The 18,358-nt window shown below is 41.7% G+C and overlaps 1 protein-coding gene across 2 annotated transcripts in view; it reads right to left on the reverse strand.

The window, feature by feature from the left end:
• The window catches only part of pde7a (phosphodiesterase 7A), a 180,766-nt gene that overhangs the window by 76,761 nt on the left and 85,647 nt on the right, over positions 1 to 18,358 (reverse strand). For both annotated transcript variants that reach the window (XM_063064360.1, XM_063064369.1), the window contains one exon: positions 15,449 to 15,600. In XM_063064360.1, coding sequence (XP_062920430.1) covers positions 15,449 to 15,600 — 152 coding nt within the window. The remainder of the gene's footprint in view (positions 1 to 15,448; positions 15,601 to 18,358) is intronic.

Raw genomic sequence — 18,358 nt, forward strand, 5'->3', positions numbered from 1 at the left:
ACAATGTTTTGTTTAGAACACAATCCATACAAAATAATTAAGCGTAATAGATCCGTTTTTATAATTCATTGTGAATTAAATGAAAATCCCAAATGGCATATTCAAGAATGAAACTGCCCTTGATTTTCCAAAGACAATTCATTAACTATAACATAGGATACCATGTTGAAGTTGTACAAGACATTGGTGAGGCTTAATTTGTAGTACTGTGTGCAGTTTTGGTCACCTACCTACAGGAAAGGTGAAAATAAGGCTGGAAGAATACAGAGAAAATTCACAAGGATGTTGCCGAGTCTGGAAGACCTGAGTTATAAGGAAAAATTGAATAGATTGGGACTTTATTCCATTGAAAATAGAAGACTGAGAGGAGATTTGATAGAGGTATACAAACTATCAGAGGTATTAGTAGGGTAAATGCAAGCAGGCTTTCTCCACAGAGGTTTGGTGGGGGCACAACCAGAGGTCATGGGTTACGGGTGAAGGGTGAAAAGTTTAATGGGAACATAAGGGGAAACTTCTTCACTCAGAGGGTCATGATAGTGTGGAACGAGCTTCTAGCACAAATGATGCATGCAACCTCAATTTCAATGTTTAAGAGAAATTTAGATAGGTACATTGATGGTAGGGGTATGGAGGGCTATGGTCCAGCTGCAGGTTGATGGGAGTAGGCAGTTTAAACGGTTTGGCATATACTAGATGAGCCAAAGGGTCTAGTTCTGTGCTGTACTTTTCTATACAAGGAGACAGTGAACTTGCAAATGTAATTTTATCTTTATTGGCAAAATCATCGGTAATTCACAAGGTTTTAGACTGAGGAAATATAACCAATGGGTCACTGCTCAACTTCAATTTGCTGAGAAAAATAACCCCAATTGCCAAAAGGGCAAAATTAATGTGGCTTACTTCTCCAAAACTTCAAAAAGGGGAAAACAGTATTGCCATAACTGCTAATCATATATCCTAGTGGCAAATAGTCAGTTTCAAATAAATAATTTCTTAAATTGGTGACTAAATGGATTAAGAGTCATTACTGGCTTTAATGCCCTAAAGCTAAAGATGCAAAATTGTTAGCCAAGTTTCCTGCACTGATCATTATTCAATAAACTCAGATTAATGTACAAAACATAAAACAATTTTATGCGATTACGTTATGGATATAGAGAAGTTTCAAAAGTGGTTTATAAAAATATTGAAGAGAGGCAACAATATATTGTACAACGTCCACTGTTAGGAGTGAACTGGTAACATATGGAAGCAGTAGACCTTCCAAGCTAATGAGCATAAAGATGTGGAGTTATTTCCCTACAGGCAAGACTACAAAATTCAGCTCAGTAGTAGGCATTGCTGCCTCTAATCCCTGTCCCGCAGGGTGCTAAAATAGTTGATTTAGTATTGAATCAGTATTTTAAAGTACAAAGAATGATGCTCCAGGTAATCTGCTGGACTAGAGATCATTTCCAAATATAAAGTTATTTGTGAGATGGTTCTTTGGTATGATTCAACATACAGATTTGTGAATAGTGGTGTCTGTGTCCACCCTGAGTGATTTGAAGCTGGTTACCGGTATGGTAACTGATTTACCAGAATCAGGTTTATTATCACTGGCATGTGTTGTGACATTTGATAACTTAGCAGCAGCAATTAATTGCAATACATAATATAGAGGAAAATATATAATAAAATAATAATAAGTAAATGAATTACAGTAGAAGTAAACTGAATAGATCAAAAATCATGCAAAAAATATATATATATTTAAAAAGTGAGATAGTGTTCACAGGTTCATTTAAGAATCAGATGGCAGAGGGGAAGAAGCTGTTCCTGAATTGCTGAATACCAGACGGTGATGCAGCCTGTCAGAATGCCATAGAACAAAGAGCCATAAGTTATCAGTTGTCACTTGTGGAAATAAATGAATACTGACTTGGCCCAGGGCCAATAACGTGACAAAGTTCAGTCAGATGACCTGCAGCCAACAAGATTGCAAGGCAACATTTGAACTAATAAGCAACACACATAAAAAAATGCTGGTGGAACGCAGCAGGCCAGGCAGCATCCATAGGAAGAGGTACAGTCAACGTTTCAGGCGGAGACCCTTTGTCAGGACTAACTAAAAGAAGAGATGGTAAGAGATTTGAAAGTGAGAGGGGGAGGGGGAGATCGGAAATGATAGGAGAAGACAGGAGGGGGAGAGATGGAGCCAAGAGCTGGAAAGTTGATTGGCAAAAGGGATACGAGGCTGGAGAAGGGAGAGGATCATGGGACGGGAGGCCTAGAGAGAGAGAAAGGGGGAGGGGGGAAGCCCAGAGGATGGGCAGGATCCCCCAGTGGCCACACATTTTAATTACACGTGCTATTCCCATTCTGATATGTCTATCCACGGCCTCCTACTGTCAAGATGAAGCCACACTCAGGTTGGAGGAACAACACCTTATATTCCGTCTGGGTAGCCTCCAACCTGATGGCATGAACGTTGACTTCTCTAACTTCCGTTAATGCCCCACCTCCCCCTTGTACCCCATCCGTTATTTATTTAACAAATAAATAACATTCTTTTCCTCTCTCTCCTTTTTCTCCCTCTGTCCCTCTCACTATACCCCTTGCCAATCCTCTGGGTTTTCCCCCTCCCCCTTGCTTTCTCCCTAGGCCTCCTGTCCCATGATCCTCTCCCTTCTCCAGCCTCACATCCCTTTTGCCAATCAACTTTCCAGCTGTTAGCTCCATCCCTCCCCCTCCTGTCTTCTCCTGTCATTTCGGATCTCCCCCTCCCCCTCCCACTTTCAAATCTCTTACTATCTCTTCTTTCAGTTAGTCCTGACAAAGGGTCTCGGCCCGAAATGTCGATTGTACCTCTTCCTATAGATGCTGCCTGGCCTGCTGCATTCACCAGCATTGTTTGTGTGTGTTGCTTGAAATTCCAGCATCTGCAGATTTCCTCATGTTTGCAATTTGAACTAATAAGAATTGTTTAAAAGTAAGAAGCTTTAAATGCAAAGTGGCAACCACTCTCTGGAGACCAACCATAGCTGACATGGTGGACCCCACATCACAGTGGGATCACTACTTTCCTGAGTATTACTTTTTCTATTCTGTGAACTTTCATGAAGGGTCAGGGAAACTTAGTAGGTGTGCACACAGGTATCCAGCTGTGTAAATTCATGTGCTTTTTAGTTGAGACAATAATGGTACTTGTCAATAAATATAGATTCTCTCTGTACCTAACTGAACATTATCATTATTAAGGGGGAGTCCTTGTAACAAACTAATAAAGCTGTCAGGAATTATCAAATTACCAGAGGGTCCCAAAAATTCATTAAGTTCACAAACGTCCTTCAGTGAAGATAATTTGCCAGCCTCTCCGTCCAGTGTATATGCAATTCTTACAGTCTTCTCTTAGTGACAAATCCTATATATTAAATACATTTGTGAGAAGCATTGAGAGGAGCAAGGGCATTTAATACACTCTTGGTGAGTCTCCAAAAGTTTACTGCTGACTGATTCAGTGGCACAACTGCCCAAGCAGGCAGAGTCTTGACAAACAACCACCAAACTGGGTCTGTGGCAGGAGCTCAGAAAACCAATCTACTTGAACTTTTCCCTACCAATTAAGGATTGTTGCAGAGTAATGGCTTCAAAACCAATACAGTAGCTAAAATTAGCAAACACGAGGAAATCTGCAGATGCTGGAAATTCAAGCAACACACACAAAATGCTGGTGGAACGCAACAGGCCAGACAGCGTTCATAGGAAAAAGCACAGTCGGCGTTTCGGGCCGAGACCCTTCTTCAGGCCTAACTGAAAAAAATCAGTTAGTCCTGACGAAGGGCCTCGGCCCGAAACGTCGACTGTGCTTCTTCCTATCAATGCTGTCTGGCTTGCTGCGTTCCACCAGCATTTTGTGTGTTTAGCTGAAAATTAGAATCAGAATCAGGTTTATTATCATCGGCATGTGTTGTGAATTTGTTAACTTAGCAGCAATTCATTGCAATACATAATACAGAGATAAATAATAATAAGTAAATCAATTACAGTATACATATAGATTAAAATAGATTAAAAATCATGCAAAAGCTGAAATAATATATATTTAAAAAGTAAGGTAGTGTTCACGGGTTCAATGTTCATTTAGGAATTGGATGGCAGGGGGAAGAAGCTGTTCCTGAATCACTGAGTTTGTGCCTTCAGGCTTCTGTACCTCCTACTCAATGGTAACAGTGAGAAAAGGGCATGCCCTAGGTGCTGGAGGTCCTTAATAATGGACACTGCCAAGAAATATGGCAAATCAATGGCAGCAGTTATATTCTCCTGCAAAGTGTAACCCTCATACTCCTCATCCCATCATTGCCATCAAGCCAAGGGCCCGACTGTCGTCTAACAAGGAAAGTAGAAGGCAATATAAGAGTACCAGAAGATTTACTTAAAAATGAGATGCCAACCCAATGAATCAAAACCAGTGCCACCAATTGACGTTGTAGAAAACTACTGTTATATCACAACAAAAAAAATTTCAATCCACCTAATTACTATCCAAATAGTCTAAGCAGAGTTACAGAAGGCATAATAGTCTCTGCTCCAGACTTATTATCGCCAGACTTAAATGCCACAGAGCTAGCCTTCAGCAGATGACATACATAAGAACACAAGAAATAAAAGCAGGAGTAGGCCATTCGGCCCATCGAGCCTGCCCCACCATTCAATAACATCATGGCTGATCTGTCCGTTAACTCAGCTCCATCTACCTGTCTTTTCTCCATAACCCTCAATTCCCCTACTATGTAAAAATCTATCTAACTGTATCTTAAATATATTTAGTGAAGAAGCCTCAACTGCTTCCCTGGGCAGGAAATTCCACAGATTCACCACTCTCTGGGAAAAACAGTTTCTCCTCATCTCCATCCTAATTCTTCTCCCCTGAATCTTGAGGCAATGTCCCTTAGTTCTAGTCTCACCTAGCAATGAAAACAACTTTCCTACTTCTATCTTATCTATCCCTTTCAAAATTTTGTATGTTTCTAAAAGATCCCCTCTCATTCTTCTGAATTCCAGAGAGTATAGTCCCAGGCAACTCAATCTCTCCTCATAGGTTAACCCCTTCATCTCTGGAATCAACCTGGTGAACCTCCTCTGCACTGCCTCCAAAGCCAGTATATCCTTCCGCAAGTATGGAGACCAGAACTGCACAGTACTCCAGTACTGCTTCACCAGTACCCTGTATAGTTGCAGCATGACCTCCCTGCTCTTGAATTCAATCCCTCTACCAATGAAGGCCAACATTCTGTTTGCCCTCTTAATATCCTGTTGTACCCCCGGTTCATCCACGGCTTTTGGTTTGGGAATGTACAGCAAGTCTTTGTAGGCACACACTCAGCCGCACAGGGTTCAATGGAGTCGGTAACAACTGCAGCACACTCATCCAGGTTCGAAGATGAAGGCCTGAATATAGTCCAGTCCACCAATTCAAAGCAGTCCTGTAAGCACTCCTGTGCTTCCCTTGTCCATACCTTCTTGGTCCTCACTACTGGTGCTGCAGTCTTCAGTCTCTGCCTATACTCAAGGAGCAGGTGATCAGAAGTGGGGTCGTGGAATAGCAGGGTAGGCATTCTTGATGGTGGTGCAACAGTGGTCCAGTGTGTTGTTTCCTCTGGTATTGCAAGAGATCTGTTGGTGGTAATTGCTTAGTAATTTTTTCAGACTGGTCTGGTTAAAATCCCCCAAAACGATGGTGAAGGCGATAGGGTGCACTGTTTCGTGCATGTTGATCCCACTGCTCATATCATCTAAAGCTTGAATGACATTGGCCTGAGATGGAATGTATACTACTACCAAAATGATCCCAGAAATCTCCCGCCGTAGGTAAAAAAGACGGCATTTTACTGCTAGATATTCCAGGTCTGGTGAGCAGAATTGGGACAGCACTGATATATTCCTGCACCAAGAAGAGTTGATCATGAAGCATACTCCTCCACCTCTGCTTTTGAGAGACTTTATAGATCTATCCTGATAGCGTATAGTAATTACCTTGATCTCAATCGCTGCATCTGGTACAGAAGAGGTTAATCAATATTCCGTGAATCAAAGAACACACACGGTCCAAATGACCCTCTGATTCAACACCCTAGCTCTGAGATCATCGATTTTATTCACCAGAGACTGCACATTTGCCAGCAAGATGGTTGGTATTGGGAGTCTAAAACCCTGTTTCCTTAAGCACACTTGTGTCCCTGACCTACAACCATGTTTCCTTCGTGGGATCTAGCAAGGAGTCCGTCCACGGTCAGCATTGTTCCCATCAGTTTTAAGCAGCATCAGTCTGCTTAAACACATTAAGACATCTTAGTTTACTGTACTGACCTTGGAATCAGTTGTGCTTTTTAAGCTATATCAGGCTGAAACGAGAATATTCAATTGTATCCATTGAGAGTTCTGCTGCGACAAGTGTTGCCCCTAGGCATCCCGGAAATGACTCCAGGTCTGTACCAGAACACCAGGTATGATTTGTGTAGGGCTATTTCAAGGGCGAAGAGACAACTTCGAACGAGGTTGGAGGCGACATCAGATGTATGACAATTCTGGCAGGGTTTGTAAGACATTACTTCCTACAAAGCAAAACTTAATAGCGTGAATGGCAGCGATGCCTCACTACCAGATGAACTCAATGCCTCTATGCCACTTTGAAAGGGAGAACACAACTATAGCTGTGAAGATCCTTGCTGCACCTGATGACCCTGTGATCTCTGTCTCAGAGGCCAATGTTAGACTGTCTTTAAAGAGAGTGAACCCTCGCAAGGTAGAAGGTCTCGATGGAGTACCTGGTAAGGCTCTGAAAACCTGTGTCAACTAACTGGCGGGAGTATTCAAGGACATTTTCAACTTCTCACTGCTATAGGCAGAAGTTCCCACTTGCTTCGAAAAGGCAACAATTATACCAGTGCTTAAGAAGAATAATGTGAGCTGCCTTACCGATTATCGCCCAGCAGCACGCACATCTACAGTGATGAAATGCTTTAAGAGATTGGTCATGACTAAACTGAACTCCTGGCTCAGCAAGGACTAGGACCCACTGCAATTTGCCTATCGCCACAACAGGTCAACGGCGGTTGCAATCTCCATGGCTCTTCACACGGCTTTAGGCTACTTGGACAACACAAACACTTATGTCAGGATGCTGTTCGTCGACTACAGCTCAGCATTTTAATACCATCATTCCCACAATCCTGACTGAGAAGTTACATAACCTGGGCCTCTGTACCTCCCTCGCAATTGGATCCTCGACTTCCTAACTGGAAGACCACAATCTGTGCGGATTGGTGATAACATCTCCTCCTCGTTGACAATCAACACTGATGCACCTCAGGGGTGTGTGCTTAGTCCACTGCTCTACTCTCTCTATACCCATGTGTGGCTAGGCATAGCTCAAATACCATTTACAAATTTGCTGATGATACAACCGTAGTTGGTAGAATCTCAGATGGTGACGAGAGAGCGTACAGCAGTGGTCCCCAACCACCGAGCCGCGAGGAAATGATACAATTTGGCGATATGGAACGATAGGAGTCAGTTGCACCTTTACTCATTTCCTGTCATGCCCACTGTTGACTAACACCATCCCCACCCCCCTGGTCAGCCAGTCTGCAAGAATATTGTCAATATTAAACTGGTCCGCGGTGCAAAAAAGGTTGGGGACCCCTGGTGTACAGGAGCGAGATATGCCAATATGTCAACTAGTGGATTGGTGTTGCAGCAACAACCTGGCACTCGACATCAGTAAGATGAAAGAGCTGATTGTGGACTTCAGGAAGGGCAAGATAAAGTAACACATACCAATCCTCAGAGGGATCATAAGGAGTGAGCACTTTCAAGTTCTTGGGTGTCAAGATCTCTGAGGACCTATCCTGGTCCCAACATATCGATGCAATTATAAAGGCAGCAAGACAGCAACTATACTTCATTAGGAGTTTGAACAGATTTGGTATGTCAACAAATACAGTAAAAAACTTCTATAGATGTACCATGGAGAGGCTACATCACCATCACTGTCTGCTATGGGGGAGTGGGGGTGGCTACGGCACAGGATCGGAAGAAGCTGCAGAGGGTTGTAAAGTTAGTCGTCTCCATCTTGGGCACTAGTTTACAAAGTACGCAAGACATCTTCAAGAAGCAGTGTCTCAGAAAGGCAGCATCCATTATTAAGAACCTCCAGCACCCAGGGCATGCCCTTTTCTCACTGTTACCATCAGGTACAGAAGCCAGAAGGCACACACTCAGCGATTCAGGAACAGCTTCTTCCCCTCTGCCATCCGATTCCTAAATGGATATTGAATCCTTAAACGTTACTTCACTTTTAAAAAAAAATATATATTATCTGTTTTTTGCACAATTTTTAGTCTATTCAATATACGTATAAAGTAATTGATTTATTTAATACTATTATTTTTTTCTTCTACATTATGTATTGCATTGAACTGCTGCTGTGAAGATAACAGATTTCATGACACATATTGGTGATAATAAAAACAACAGGAATTCTGCAGGTGCTGGAAATTCAAGCAACACACATCGAAGTTGCTGGTGAATGCAGCAGGCCAGGCAGCATCTCTAGGAAGAGGTGCAGTCGACGTTTCAGGCCGAGACCCTTCGTCAGGATAATAAACCTGATTCTGATTATGGTCCTAAATCCGAAGATGTACAAAGTAGCTAAGAAGAGATTGTCTGCCTTTGACATCAAATCAAGATCGAATCAAGGGTACCTTCAAGGAGCTCTGGCAAAACAGTAAACAAAAATTACAGAAAACCTAATCTACAAAACCTCTCCTTATAACTCAGACCAGCCCACTCTGCAGATCCAGGCAGTATCCCGATAAAATGTTCTGCATTCTTTCTAGCTTACAAAACCGTCTTCCTCTCCCACGGTGACCAAACTGCATACAGTTCTACAAGCGAGACTTCACCAGTATCTTGTATAACTGCAACACAACTTCCCCACTCCTATATTCAGGCCCGAACCAATGAAAGCCAGTATGCCAAACACCTTCTTCACAACCCTATCTACCAGTTACACTTCTCTAAGATATATGCATTTATACTCCTAAGTCCCTCTGTTCCATGACACTCCCCAAGACCCTACTGTATTAGTCCTACCCTGGTTTGAGCTCCTAAAATGCAACTACTGCATTGAAAGCAATTTTCCAATCCTCAGCCCACACAGCTACCTGACCAGAATCAGCATTGGGATTAATATCACTGGCATACATCATAAAATCTGATGTGATTTGGCAGCAGTACACTGCAATATATAATTAATCTATATACTACTAAAACTCTCATGCTCTGTCTGTTTGTGACCTCCAATTAGCGCAAACGGTGCATTACAGTGGCACTTTTTTTGGCTAAATTGAATTCAAATGCGCTAACTTACAGAATGCAGGCAAAGTTCAGGGTTATATATTCATATAAAATTGCTCATTCGCCAAAAATCAACAGGCTGGCTTTCACCCGAGACCCGATCGACCATCATGGGAATTAGGACGCGACAGCCCGACGCATGCGCACGGCCAGCCTCAGCAGTGACACCTCCCGCAGCAAAAGGGCAGGGCAGCTCTATTTCCAGGGGTCACATTCTAATCACCATCAGCATGTGCAGGATCGGGACAGATCAAACTGCCATCCATCAATAAGAGATAATTAAATCTTATTGTAATGACGTACTCTGAGACACCCATAAAACCCTTTGCTGCAGTCAAAGGACAGCGGTGACTATATCACATCCATTTAGGAGAGCGCCAACCACATCATCAAGAATAATCAGCATCCTTTGGTGTTACTGCTTCGTATCTTCTATCCAGCATTAGGGTAAAAAAAATGGTCAGCCTAATTATGCCGCATGGAAAGGGAAAGGGGACATTATGGTCAAGAGATGACGACAAATGTCGTCGGGAAGCAGCAAGGAGAGGGATAGAACAAGAATTGGATGAGGCCAGGGCCGCACAACTCCAGGATTAAACAGTTGGGATAAAATAAGATGACAGAAGAAGAGACAGAGGAGGAGAGGCATGCATGTCTCCAGGATCAGAGACTAAGAATAAACAGCAGAAGAGTTGAAGAGACAGAGAATGAAAGGACTGCACGTTTCCAGAATGACAACGAGAAGCACAAAGGTGGCAGACAAACCAGAAATGATGCCATCAAAAGTGTCCTTCGTTAAATGAGGAGCAGCTATATTTGCTTTGCTATGCACTGTTCTTCTTTAATAAACTGCGGTTTTCTACTTTAGTTTCCAAAGCAAAGCAATAGCAATAGCATTCAGGAAAATGTAATGTTCATTCTGTTCACATCAGACTGCACTACCCTTCTCTCAAAAGGTGTCCCAACAGGTCACCCCGTTGTCTATTAAAAACTAAATTTACAACAAGTCTACTTATTAATAAAGTTAAATTAAATTAGTGCAAAAATAAATAAAAAATAGTGAGGCAGTATATGGGTTCAATGTCCATTCAGAAATCTGATGGTGGGGGGATAGAAGCTGTTCCTGAATCGCTGAGTGTGTGCCTTCAGACTCCTCTACCTCCTCCCTGATGGTAGCAATAAGAGGGCATGTACTGGGTGATACAGGTCCTTAATAATGGATGTCACATTTTGAGGTATCCTTCCTTGAAGGTGTCCTGGATGCTGGGGGGGCTAGTGCCCATGATGGAACTGACTAAGTTTACAGCTTTCTACAGCTATTTCAATCCTGTGCATTTCCAACACACAGCACCCCCCACCATACCAGACAATGATACAGTCAGTTAGAATGCTCTCCACAGTACACCTGTAGAAATTTGCAAGTGTCTTTGATGACATACCAAATCTCCTCAAACTCCTAATGAAATATAGCTGCTGTTGTGCCTTCTTTGTAACTGCATTGATATGCCGGGCCCAGAATAGATCCTCAGAGATGCTGACATCCAGGAACTCCTGGTAATTTTTCATAATCTTCTACAATTCCAATACCAGCTGTTTTAGCATCATGTGCAAACTTCATAATCATCTTGTACATTTACATCCAGATCATTTATATAGATTACCAACATCCCAGCACACCACTAGACACAGGCCTCCAACACTCTGCCGCTTAGCACTTTGCCTACAGTGAACCTAATGAGTTATACCACCCCCCCCCCCCGATTTTGGTGGCATGCCAAATGCAGATTCTACTTAAGCTAATGTGTAAAGTTTAAGCTATGTATCTTGTAACTGTAGGTGTTAAATGGAATGACAATTTATCTTCATTTTCACTGTCTGATACTCAGCCAGGTTGTGGTCCATCAAAAAAGTAACAGGTTTGGGTTAGTCACACATCTCAAATGCTGCAATTTATTTACGGCAGCTACTTAACTTGCCTCCGATCCACTTCAACTAAACTGAACAAAAGTATGCAAATTTTGAAAGGCATGGTTAAGAGGATCCCCAGCAAATGTAAAAAAAATCTAGTAGGTCGAACAGCAAATACAGAAAAGAAAATTATGCGACGATTTTAATTAGATGATTAGCTTTGAACACTTAATTGATGTGCAACATTATCTTTGCTTCATTTTCCATGAATGCCACATGACTATTTCCAATATTTGTTTCTCAGATTTCCATCCATGTAGTATTTTACTTTTGTTGAGGTTAAATTAAAAATCTTCCAATAATCTTGCATAAGGGCCTAAAAAAGAACTGCACATAAAACTGCGAACTACCCTCAAATTCCAGATATGTTCTGAGGTTTCCTTTTACAGAGGCTTTGCAATTACCTGGAAGTGTCTTCTTCAGAATAACCAAGATGTTAAAAATGATAAAAAGTTGAAAGCCCTAAATTCAATGTTTGAACTGATTCACAGCTTTCCTCTTGAAGGAAGTATATTTCATTCAAAATGTCATGTGTACCCGTAGCTAATCCCTCGTTATTCCGGTTGGGAACCAGTGCTTAAATTTATCCCTAACTTCCGACTGCATAGGTGACTTTGCTTTGCATATGACACGATTTTGCACATTAACTGTATGGGACCACAACAGTCATATGCAAAGCGGAATAACTAAGACAACCAAAGGTGTCTACCAAAGGGCACAGGAATGGGCACTCCACTTACCCGACATTTGATTGGATATTGTGTCAATCAAAAACCACTTCAGGGAGACCATCCCCACCTCCTACCTACATTGTTACATTCCAAACCTATCCCAAATAACAGATAATATAATTGAAATCTGATTCACTGTTGCAAAATTGAATGTATCATTGATTTTCAATGGTTCATGTTAAAGTTTATCCCTTTAAGGAATATTCAAGTGACCTTGCTTCCTTCCATTAAAGCCTCTGTTGGAGGTTAAGCCAGTACTGATTTGTAGCCTAGTATTAAACTTACAGAGCTGTAACTGCGTCAAAATATGCACTGCATTGACACCACTGCTGTGGGTTCAACGTTGCTCATGTATAGGAATGTCACTTGCAAGGAAATGTTTGGTTCAAAGTTGCATTATGCTCTTTTCATACTGGGAAATGTTGATTGCAATGGCACATAAAAACCAACAAATGCAGTTGAATTTCCAGACCACAACCAATTTGAATATAGCATACTTCAATATTTGATGTTCTCCCATACTGTTACGATTACACAGGAGCAAAGTCCTTTCCAGTACAGGCTTCCCCTGCTATCCAAAGGTAGAGCATTCCTATGAAACCGTTCGTAAACCGAAATGGCGTAAGACGAAGAAGCAATTACCATTAATTTTTAATGGGAAAAAGTTTTGAGTGTTGCCAGACCCAAAAAGATAACCTACCAAATCATACCAAGCAGCACATAAAACCTAACACAAACATATAGTAAAAGCAGGAATGATATGATAAATACACAGCCTATATAAAGTAGAAATCATCGTTGCAGCACTGTCAAGCATAGCGAAAATCTCACGCAAGCGCTCTTGGCGGAAGCACTCTCTCCAGTAACCTTTAAGCTATGAAGCTGCTATCGCCTCAAAAACCGATCAAACCACCCATGACTACCTTTAAATTCCACTTTCACAAAAATGTCTTTCATTTACAATGGAAACATTTTTGCTTGTTCCCAGGTCCGAAAAATAACCTACCAAATCATACCAAATAACACATAAAAATACACAGCCTATATAAAGTAATAATGTACGTACAGTGTAGTTTCACTTACCAGAATTGGGAAGACAGCGAGCACACTGATGATGGTGTGTTAGGCTGAGGTTGCTGTGGTGGGAGGTATAGGAGTCTGGTCACTAACATCTTCTATGTCTGCCTGCCTCGATGTCGAAGGCCGAGGTTCGTCATCTGCTGTAGCTGATGCGGAAGGTTTGAGAAACGACAGTATGCTTGACTGCTTAGCCTCACACATTTTTCTATCATACAGTTCTTTGTAAGCAGTCAAACCATCCTGCAAATATGTCCGAAACCTACGTGCCCTTTCAAAATTAAAGTCATACTTTTCTGTAATCATTGCAGCGATGTCAATCGCAGCGAAAATCGCATGCAAGTGCTTCATGTTCAGTTCCTGGACGACTTCACTTTCGGGCTGTTCGTTACCACGTTCGGTTTCCATTCGTATCCTTTCCCCTTGCAATTTCATCAACTCTTCATCTGTCAGTTCTTAGTCATGGGATGCCAAAACCTCTTCAACATCATCTTCGTCAACTTCCACAAACCCAGCCTCCTTAGCCAAAGTTACTATTGCCATATTTATTGTTGATGGTTCGAAGCCTTTAAAATTGTTCACTGCTTTGGGACACACGTTTCCTCCAAACGCCATTTCTCAGCGAGACTGTTAGCTTATCGAGAGCATCTCCAAGGTTGGCAATTGCCAATTTTATATTGTATTCTTTCCAGATCTCTTGCAAAGACGCTTCAGAGTTGCCCTCTCTGTCAATGGCACTTACAATAAAACGCATGACATTTTGTGTATAGTAAGCCTTAATTGTGGCTATTAGGCCTTGGTTGCACGGCTGCAACAACGATGTCGTATTCGGTGGTAAGAACGCAACACAAATGTTACCACCATACTTGGTAATGCCAGGTGGATGAGCAGCACAATTATCGACAATCACAAAACACCTATTATCGAAGTTATTTTCTCTACAGTACTTTACAACAAAAGGACTAACGTATTCACTTATGTACTCAGAAAAAAATCCCTTGGGTATTCCCACCGCTTGGATGTGAACGGAACACAACAGGAAGTGTATTCTTATCGACATCTTTAAGTACCCTTGGATTTTCTGAATGGTACACTAGTAGAGGCTTAAGGACAGCATCACCAGTAGCATTAATAATAAGCATTAGGGTAAACCTGTCCTTCGATGCTTTGTGTCCCTTAGCCTGCTTTTCTGCTATCGAAAAGAATATCTTGCTCGGCAATTTTTTCCAATAAATTGCAGTTTCATCACAGTTAAACACCTGCTTATATGAATAACCATCTTCTGTAATTATTTTCTTCAGTTCTGCTGGGAACGTTTCGGCAGCTTCACTATCAGCCGAAGCACTCTCTATGAAGCTGCCCTCGCCTCAGAAACCAATCAAACCACCCATGACAACCTTTAAATTCCACTTTCACAACACTTTCATCACCATCATCCAGTGCTTTCTGTTTCAGCTTATTAAAAAGACTGACTGATTTCTCCTTAAGTATAAGAAAATTTAACGGAACACCATGCTTTGTACACTCATCAATCCACTCAAGCAATAGACTTTCCATTTTATCCATTATTGGATGCCGACTAAGAGACCACTTTGCCACGAGCAGAACCAACAGTAACATCGGCAGCTTTCAAAATCCTTTCTCTCTGTGTGTAAATAGTGCGAATGGTGGACGCAGGCAAGTTCAACGCGCGGACAATGTCCTTACTTCATTGACTATGATCAAAACGCTTAATTAGGTCCAGTTTTACGCTAAGCATAACACCCTTACGAGCTCTTTTAGGCTTTTCTGATACCTTAGAACACATCTTGCTAACGATGCACAAAATAAATCGAGATAAAGCACAGATGCTCATAGACACGTGTTTAAGCTATGGTGGCTAGAATGCAGTTCCGGGGGAGGGGGGGGAGCTTGGCTGCTTTTCTCGTAAAAGCGAAAACAGGTAACTAATGTAGGTCTTTTGTAACAGCGAGCTGTTGTAAAGCGAACGTTCAGAAAACAGGGGCCACCTGTATTGTGTCAAACTGGCTACCTGTCAGAATTCCCTACCAATAATCTGTAGCTGACCAGTGAAGAGAAATATCACACTCTAACTCTATTACTATTACTAAAGGGAATTTTAAAATATTGTGATTTTTTTAAACAAATAAATTTACACAATTATAAACATTTCTAAAATTCTAACCATCAAATACTTTTAATTCCAAGGAATTAGGACAAACATTATTACACGACTGATCATTGATAATGAAGTAACATTTCAAACTCACCATGGCTTGGCCACTATAATTATCATCCAGTATGCAGAGAGAATCCACAGAAGGAATACCACGAAATAAATGACCTGATCGAAAATATCTTTGAAAACTTAACAACCTTTTTATCTTCCTTGCTGAAGCCAAATCTCCGGTTTCTGGTGGTACTTCCAAAAAAAAAGAAGTGCATAACAAAGATTAATACATATATCACTTATGATGGATCACAGTACTACCCTATATTGACTTTAGTTGTAATAATCAAAAGTTGGGTTCATTAGATTATGCTGATGTCACCTTAATTTGCTAAGACCATAAATGGTCTTTAAAATATTCCACGATTATCACAAATTTCATAACCCTTTACATTAATATCATTCCCCTCAGACTAATATTATGGATTGCAGAAGGCAACTTCAATGTTCTGGACTAGCCATACTCTCTCAAAAATCACAGACTGCCTAGAAATTCAACTACACTCTAATAAAGGTGAAAAACAACTATTCTGGTTTTTGTTCCACAACATTAAAACGTCAATCAAACAAAACAACATTTTGCACTTTCTGTATTTACAAATGTGGCTTAACCCTCCACTCCCAAAGGGAAGTTCAGAATATAAATCAAAAGCACAACTGCCGCACACTGCTTTTCACTTTCATACCTCAAAGTATTTGTTTTGAAATTATCTGTATGGTTAGCTTGCAAAATAGTTTTTCACTGTAAATCAGTGTACTGTATTTTAGAATAGTATCTGTATCTGTATCTGAAGGTCGTGAGTTCGAGCCCCAGCCGAGGCAGCGTGTTGTGTCCTTGAGCAAGGCACTTAACCACACAGTACTCTGCGACGACATTGGTGCCAAGCTGTATCGGCCCTTGCCCTTCCCTTGGGCAACATCAGTATCATGGAGAGGGGAGACTTGCAGCATGGGCAACTGCTGGTCTTCCATACAACCTTGCCCAGGTCTGCGCCCTGGAGACTGAAGACTTGCCAGGTACAGATCCATGGTCTCGCAAGACTAACGGATGCCTTTAAATGTGAGAATACTAAACCAATACCTGCACCAAGACAGAAGCTGAGCAGCTGGCAGCAAAATATCAAATCACTCACTTTTTGTCATAGTAATTATGTGACTGGATGGACCAGGTAAGTTTCTAGGCAGTGGTGACTCCAGTTATTGGGGAGCAGAATTTCTTGTTAAATATCAAGAAATACCATTGAATATCAAGATAAGATGGCTTGACTCTCTTTTATGCGATGGCCATTATCTGGCACTCATATGACAGATATTTAATTTTATTGTTTTCATTGAGACATAGCACAGAATACGTCCTTCGAGCCATGCTGCCCAGCAATCCCACAATTTAACCTGAGCCTAATCACAGGACAATTTACAATGACCAATTAACCTACCAACCAGTACATCTTTAGTCAGTGGGAGGAAAACGATGGGAGTCACGGGGAGAACATACAAGCTCCTTACTGGCAGTAGCAGGAATTGAACCGAGCTCACTAAACAGTAAAGCACTGTGCTAACCACTATGCTACTGTGCCGCCCCAAATACACCATAATATACTCTTCATCAATTCACACCCAAACCAGGAACAAATCTTGCTACTCATAGGTGTATCAATAGAAATGCAATCATCAGACAACATCCTCACTTCTGAAATCATAAAAAGAACGGATGGCTCAGGTCACTATCATTAAAAACCTCAGCAATATCCTGGAAATGAGATGTCTAGAGTCCTTTAAAGGAGGTTTGACTAGATTTCCTCCCCATATCAACGCAACACACATCAAAGTTGCTGGTGAACGCAGCAGGCCAGGCAGCATCTCTAGGAAGAGGTACAGTTGAAGTTTCAGGCCGAGACCCTTCGTCAGGACTAACTGAAGGAAGAGCTAGTAAGAGATTTGAAAGTGGGAGGGGGAGGGGGAGATCCAAAATGATAGGAGAAGACAGGAGGGGGAGAGATGGAGCCAAGAGCTGGACAGGTGATTGGCAAAAGGGATATCAGAGGATCATGGGACAGGAGGCCTAGGGAGAAAGAAAAGGGGGAGGGGGAAAAAACCCAGAGGATGGGCAAGGGGTATAGTGAGAGAGATAGAGGGAGAAAAAGGAGAGAGTGAAAAAGAAAAAGAATGTGTGTATATAAATAAATAACAGATGGGGTACGAGGGGGAGGTGGGGCATTAACGGAAGTTAGAGAAGTCAACGTTCATGCCATCAGGTTGGAGGCTACCCAGACGGAATATAAGGTGTTGTTCCTCCAACCTGAGTGTGGCTTCATCTTTACAGTAGAGGAGGCCGTGGATAGACATGTCAGAATGGGAATGGGACGTGGAATTAAAATGTGTGGCCACAGGGAGATCCTGCCCATATTTTAGGTTTCTTCGATGCCACACTAAGTCAAACATCATGTTGATGTCCATGGTAGTTCCTCTGAACTATGTGTTGACACATCAGTTTGAAGCATGCCTCGTGCTTTCTCCTGTCAGGCACTTCTGAAGTCCTCATTTTATCAGTCATGGTAACTTGGATAACAGCAGTAGAGTGAAAAGTAAACCAAACTTCTAAAGGCTGCCACATTTTGATTTGCTACATTTATTCTGAACCCATTCCACTGAGCATGGTGGTAGTGCAAAAGATATGGTGTAGATGTCCTCAATGTCTTCACAAGAATGTGGTGGCAATTTTTCCAGCTAAACAGATTCATCAGCTAACAAAGGATACTAAGAGGTAATAAGAGGCAGATGGAGTTCAACCCAGATAAGTGTGAAGTGGTTCATTTCGGTAGGTCAAATTTGAAGACAGAATATAATATTAATGTAAGATTCTTGGCAGTGTGGAGGATCAGTAAGATCTTGGGGTCTGTGTCCATAGGACACTCAAAGCTGCTGCACAGGTTGACAGTGTTGTTAAGAA

The sequence above is a fragment of the Mobula hypostoma genome, chromosome 1 (genome assembly GCF_963921235.1).
Source record: "Mobula hypostoma chromosome 1, sMobHyp1.1, whole genome shotgun sequence".
NCBI lineage: Eukaryota > Metazoa > Chordata > Chondrichthyes > Myliobatiformes > Myliobatidae > Mobula > Mobula hypostoma.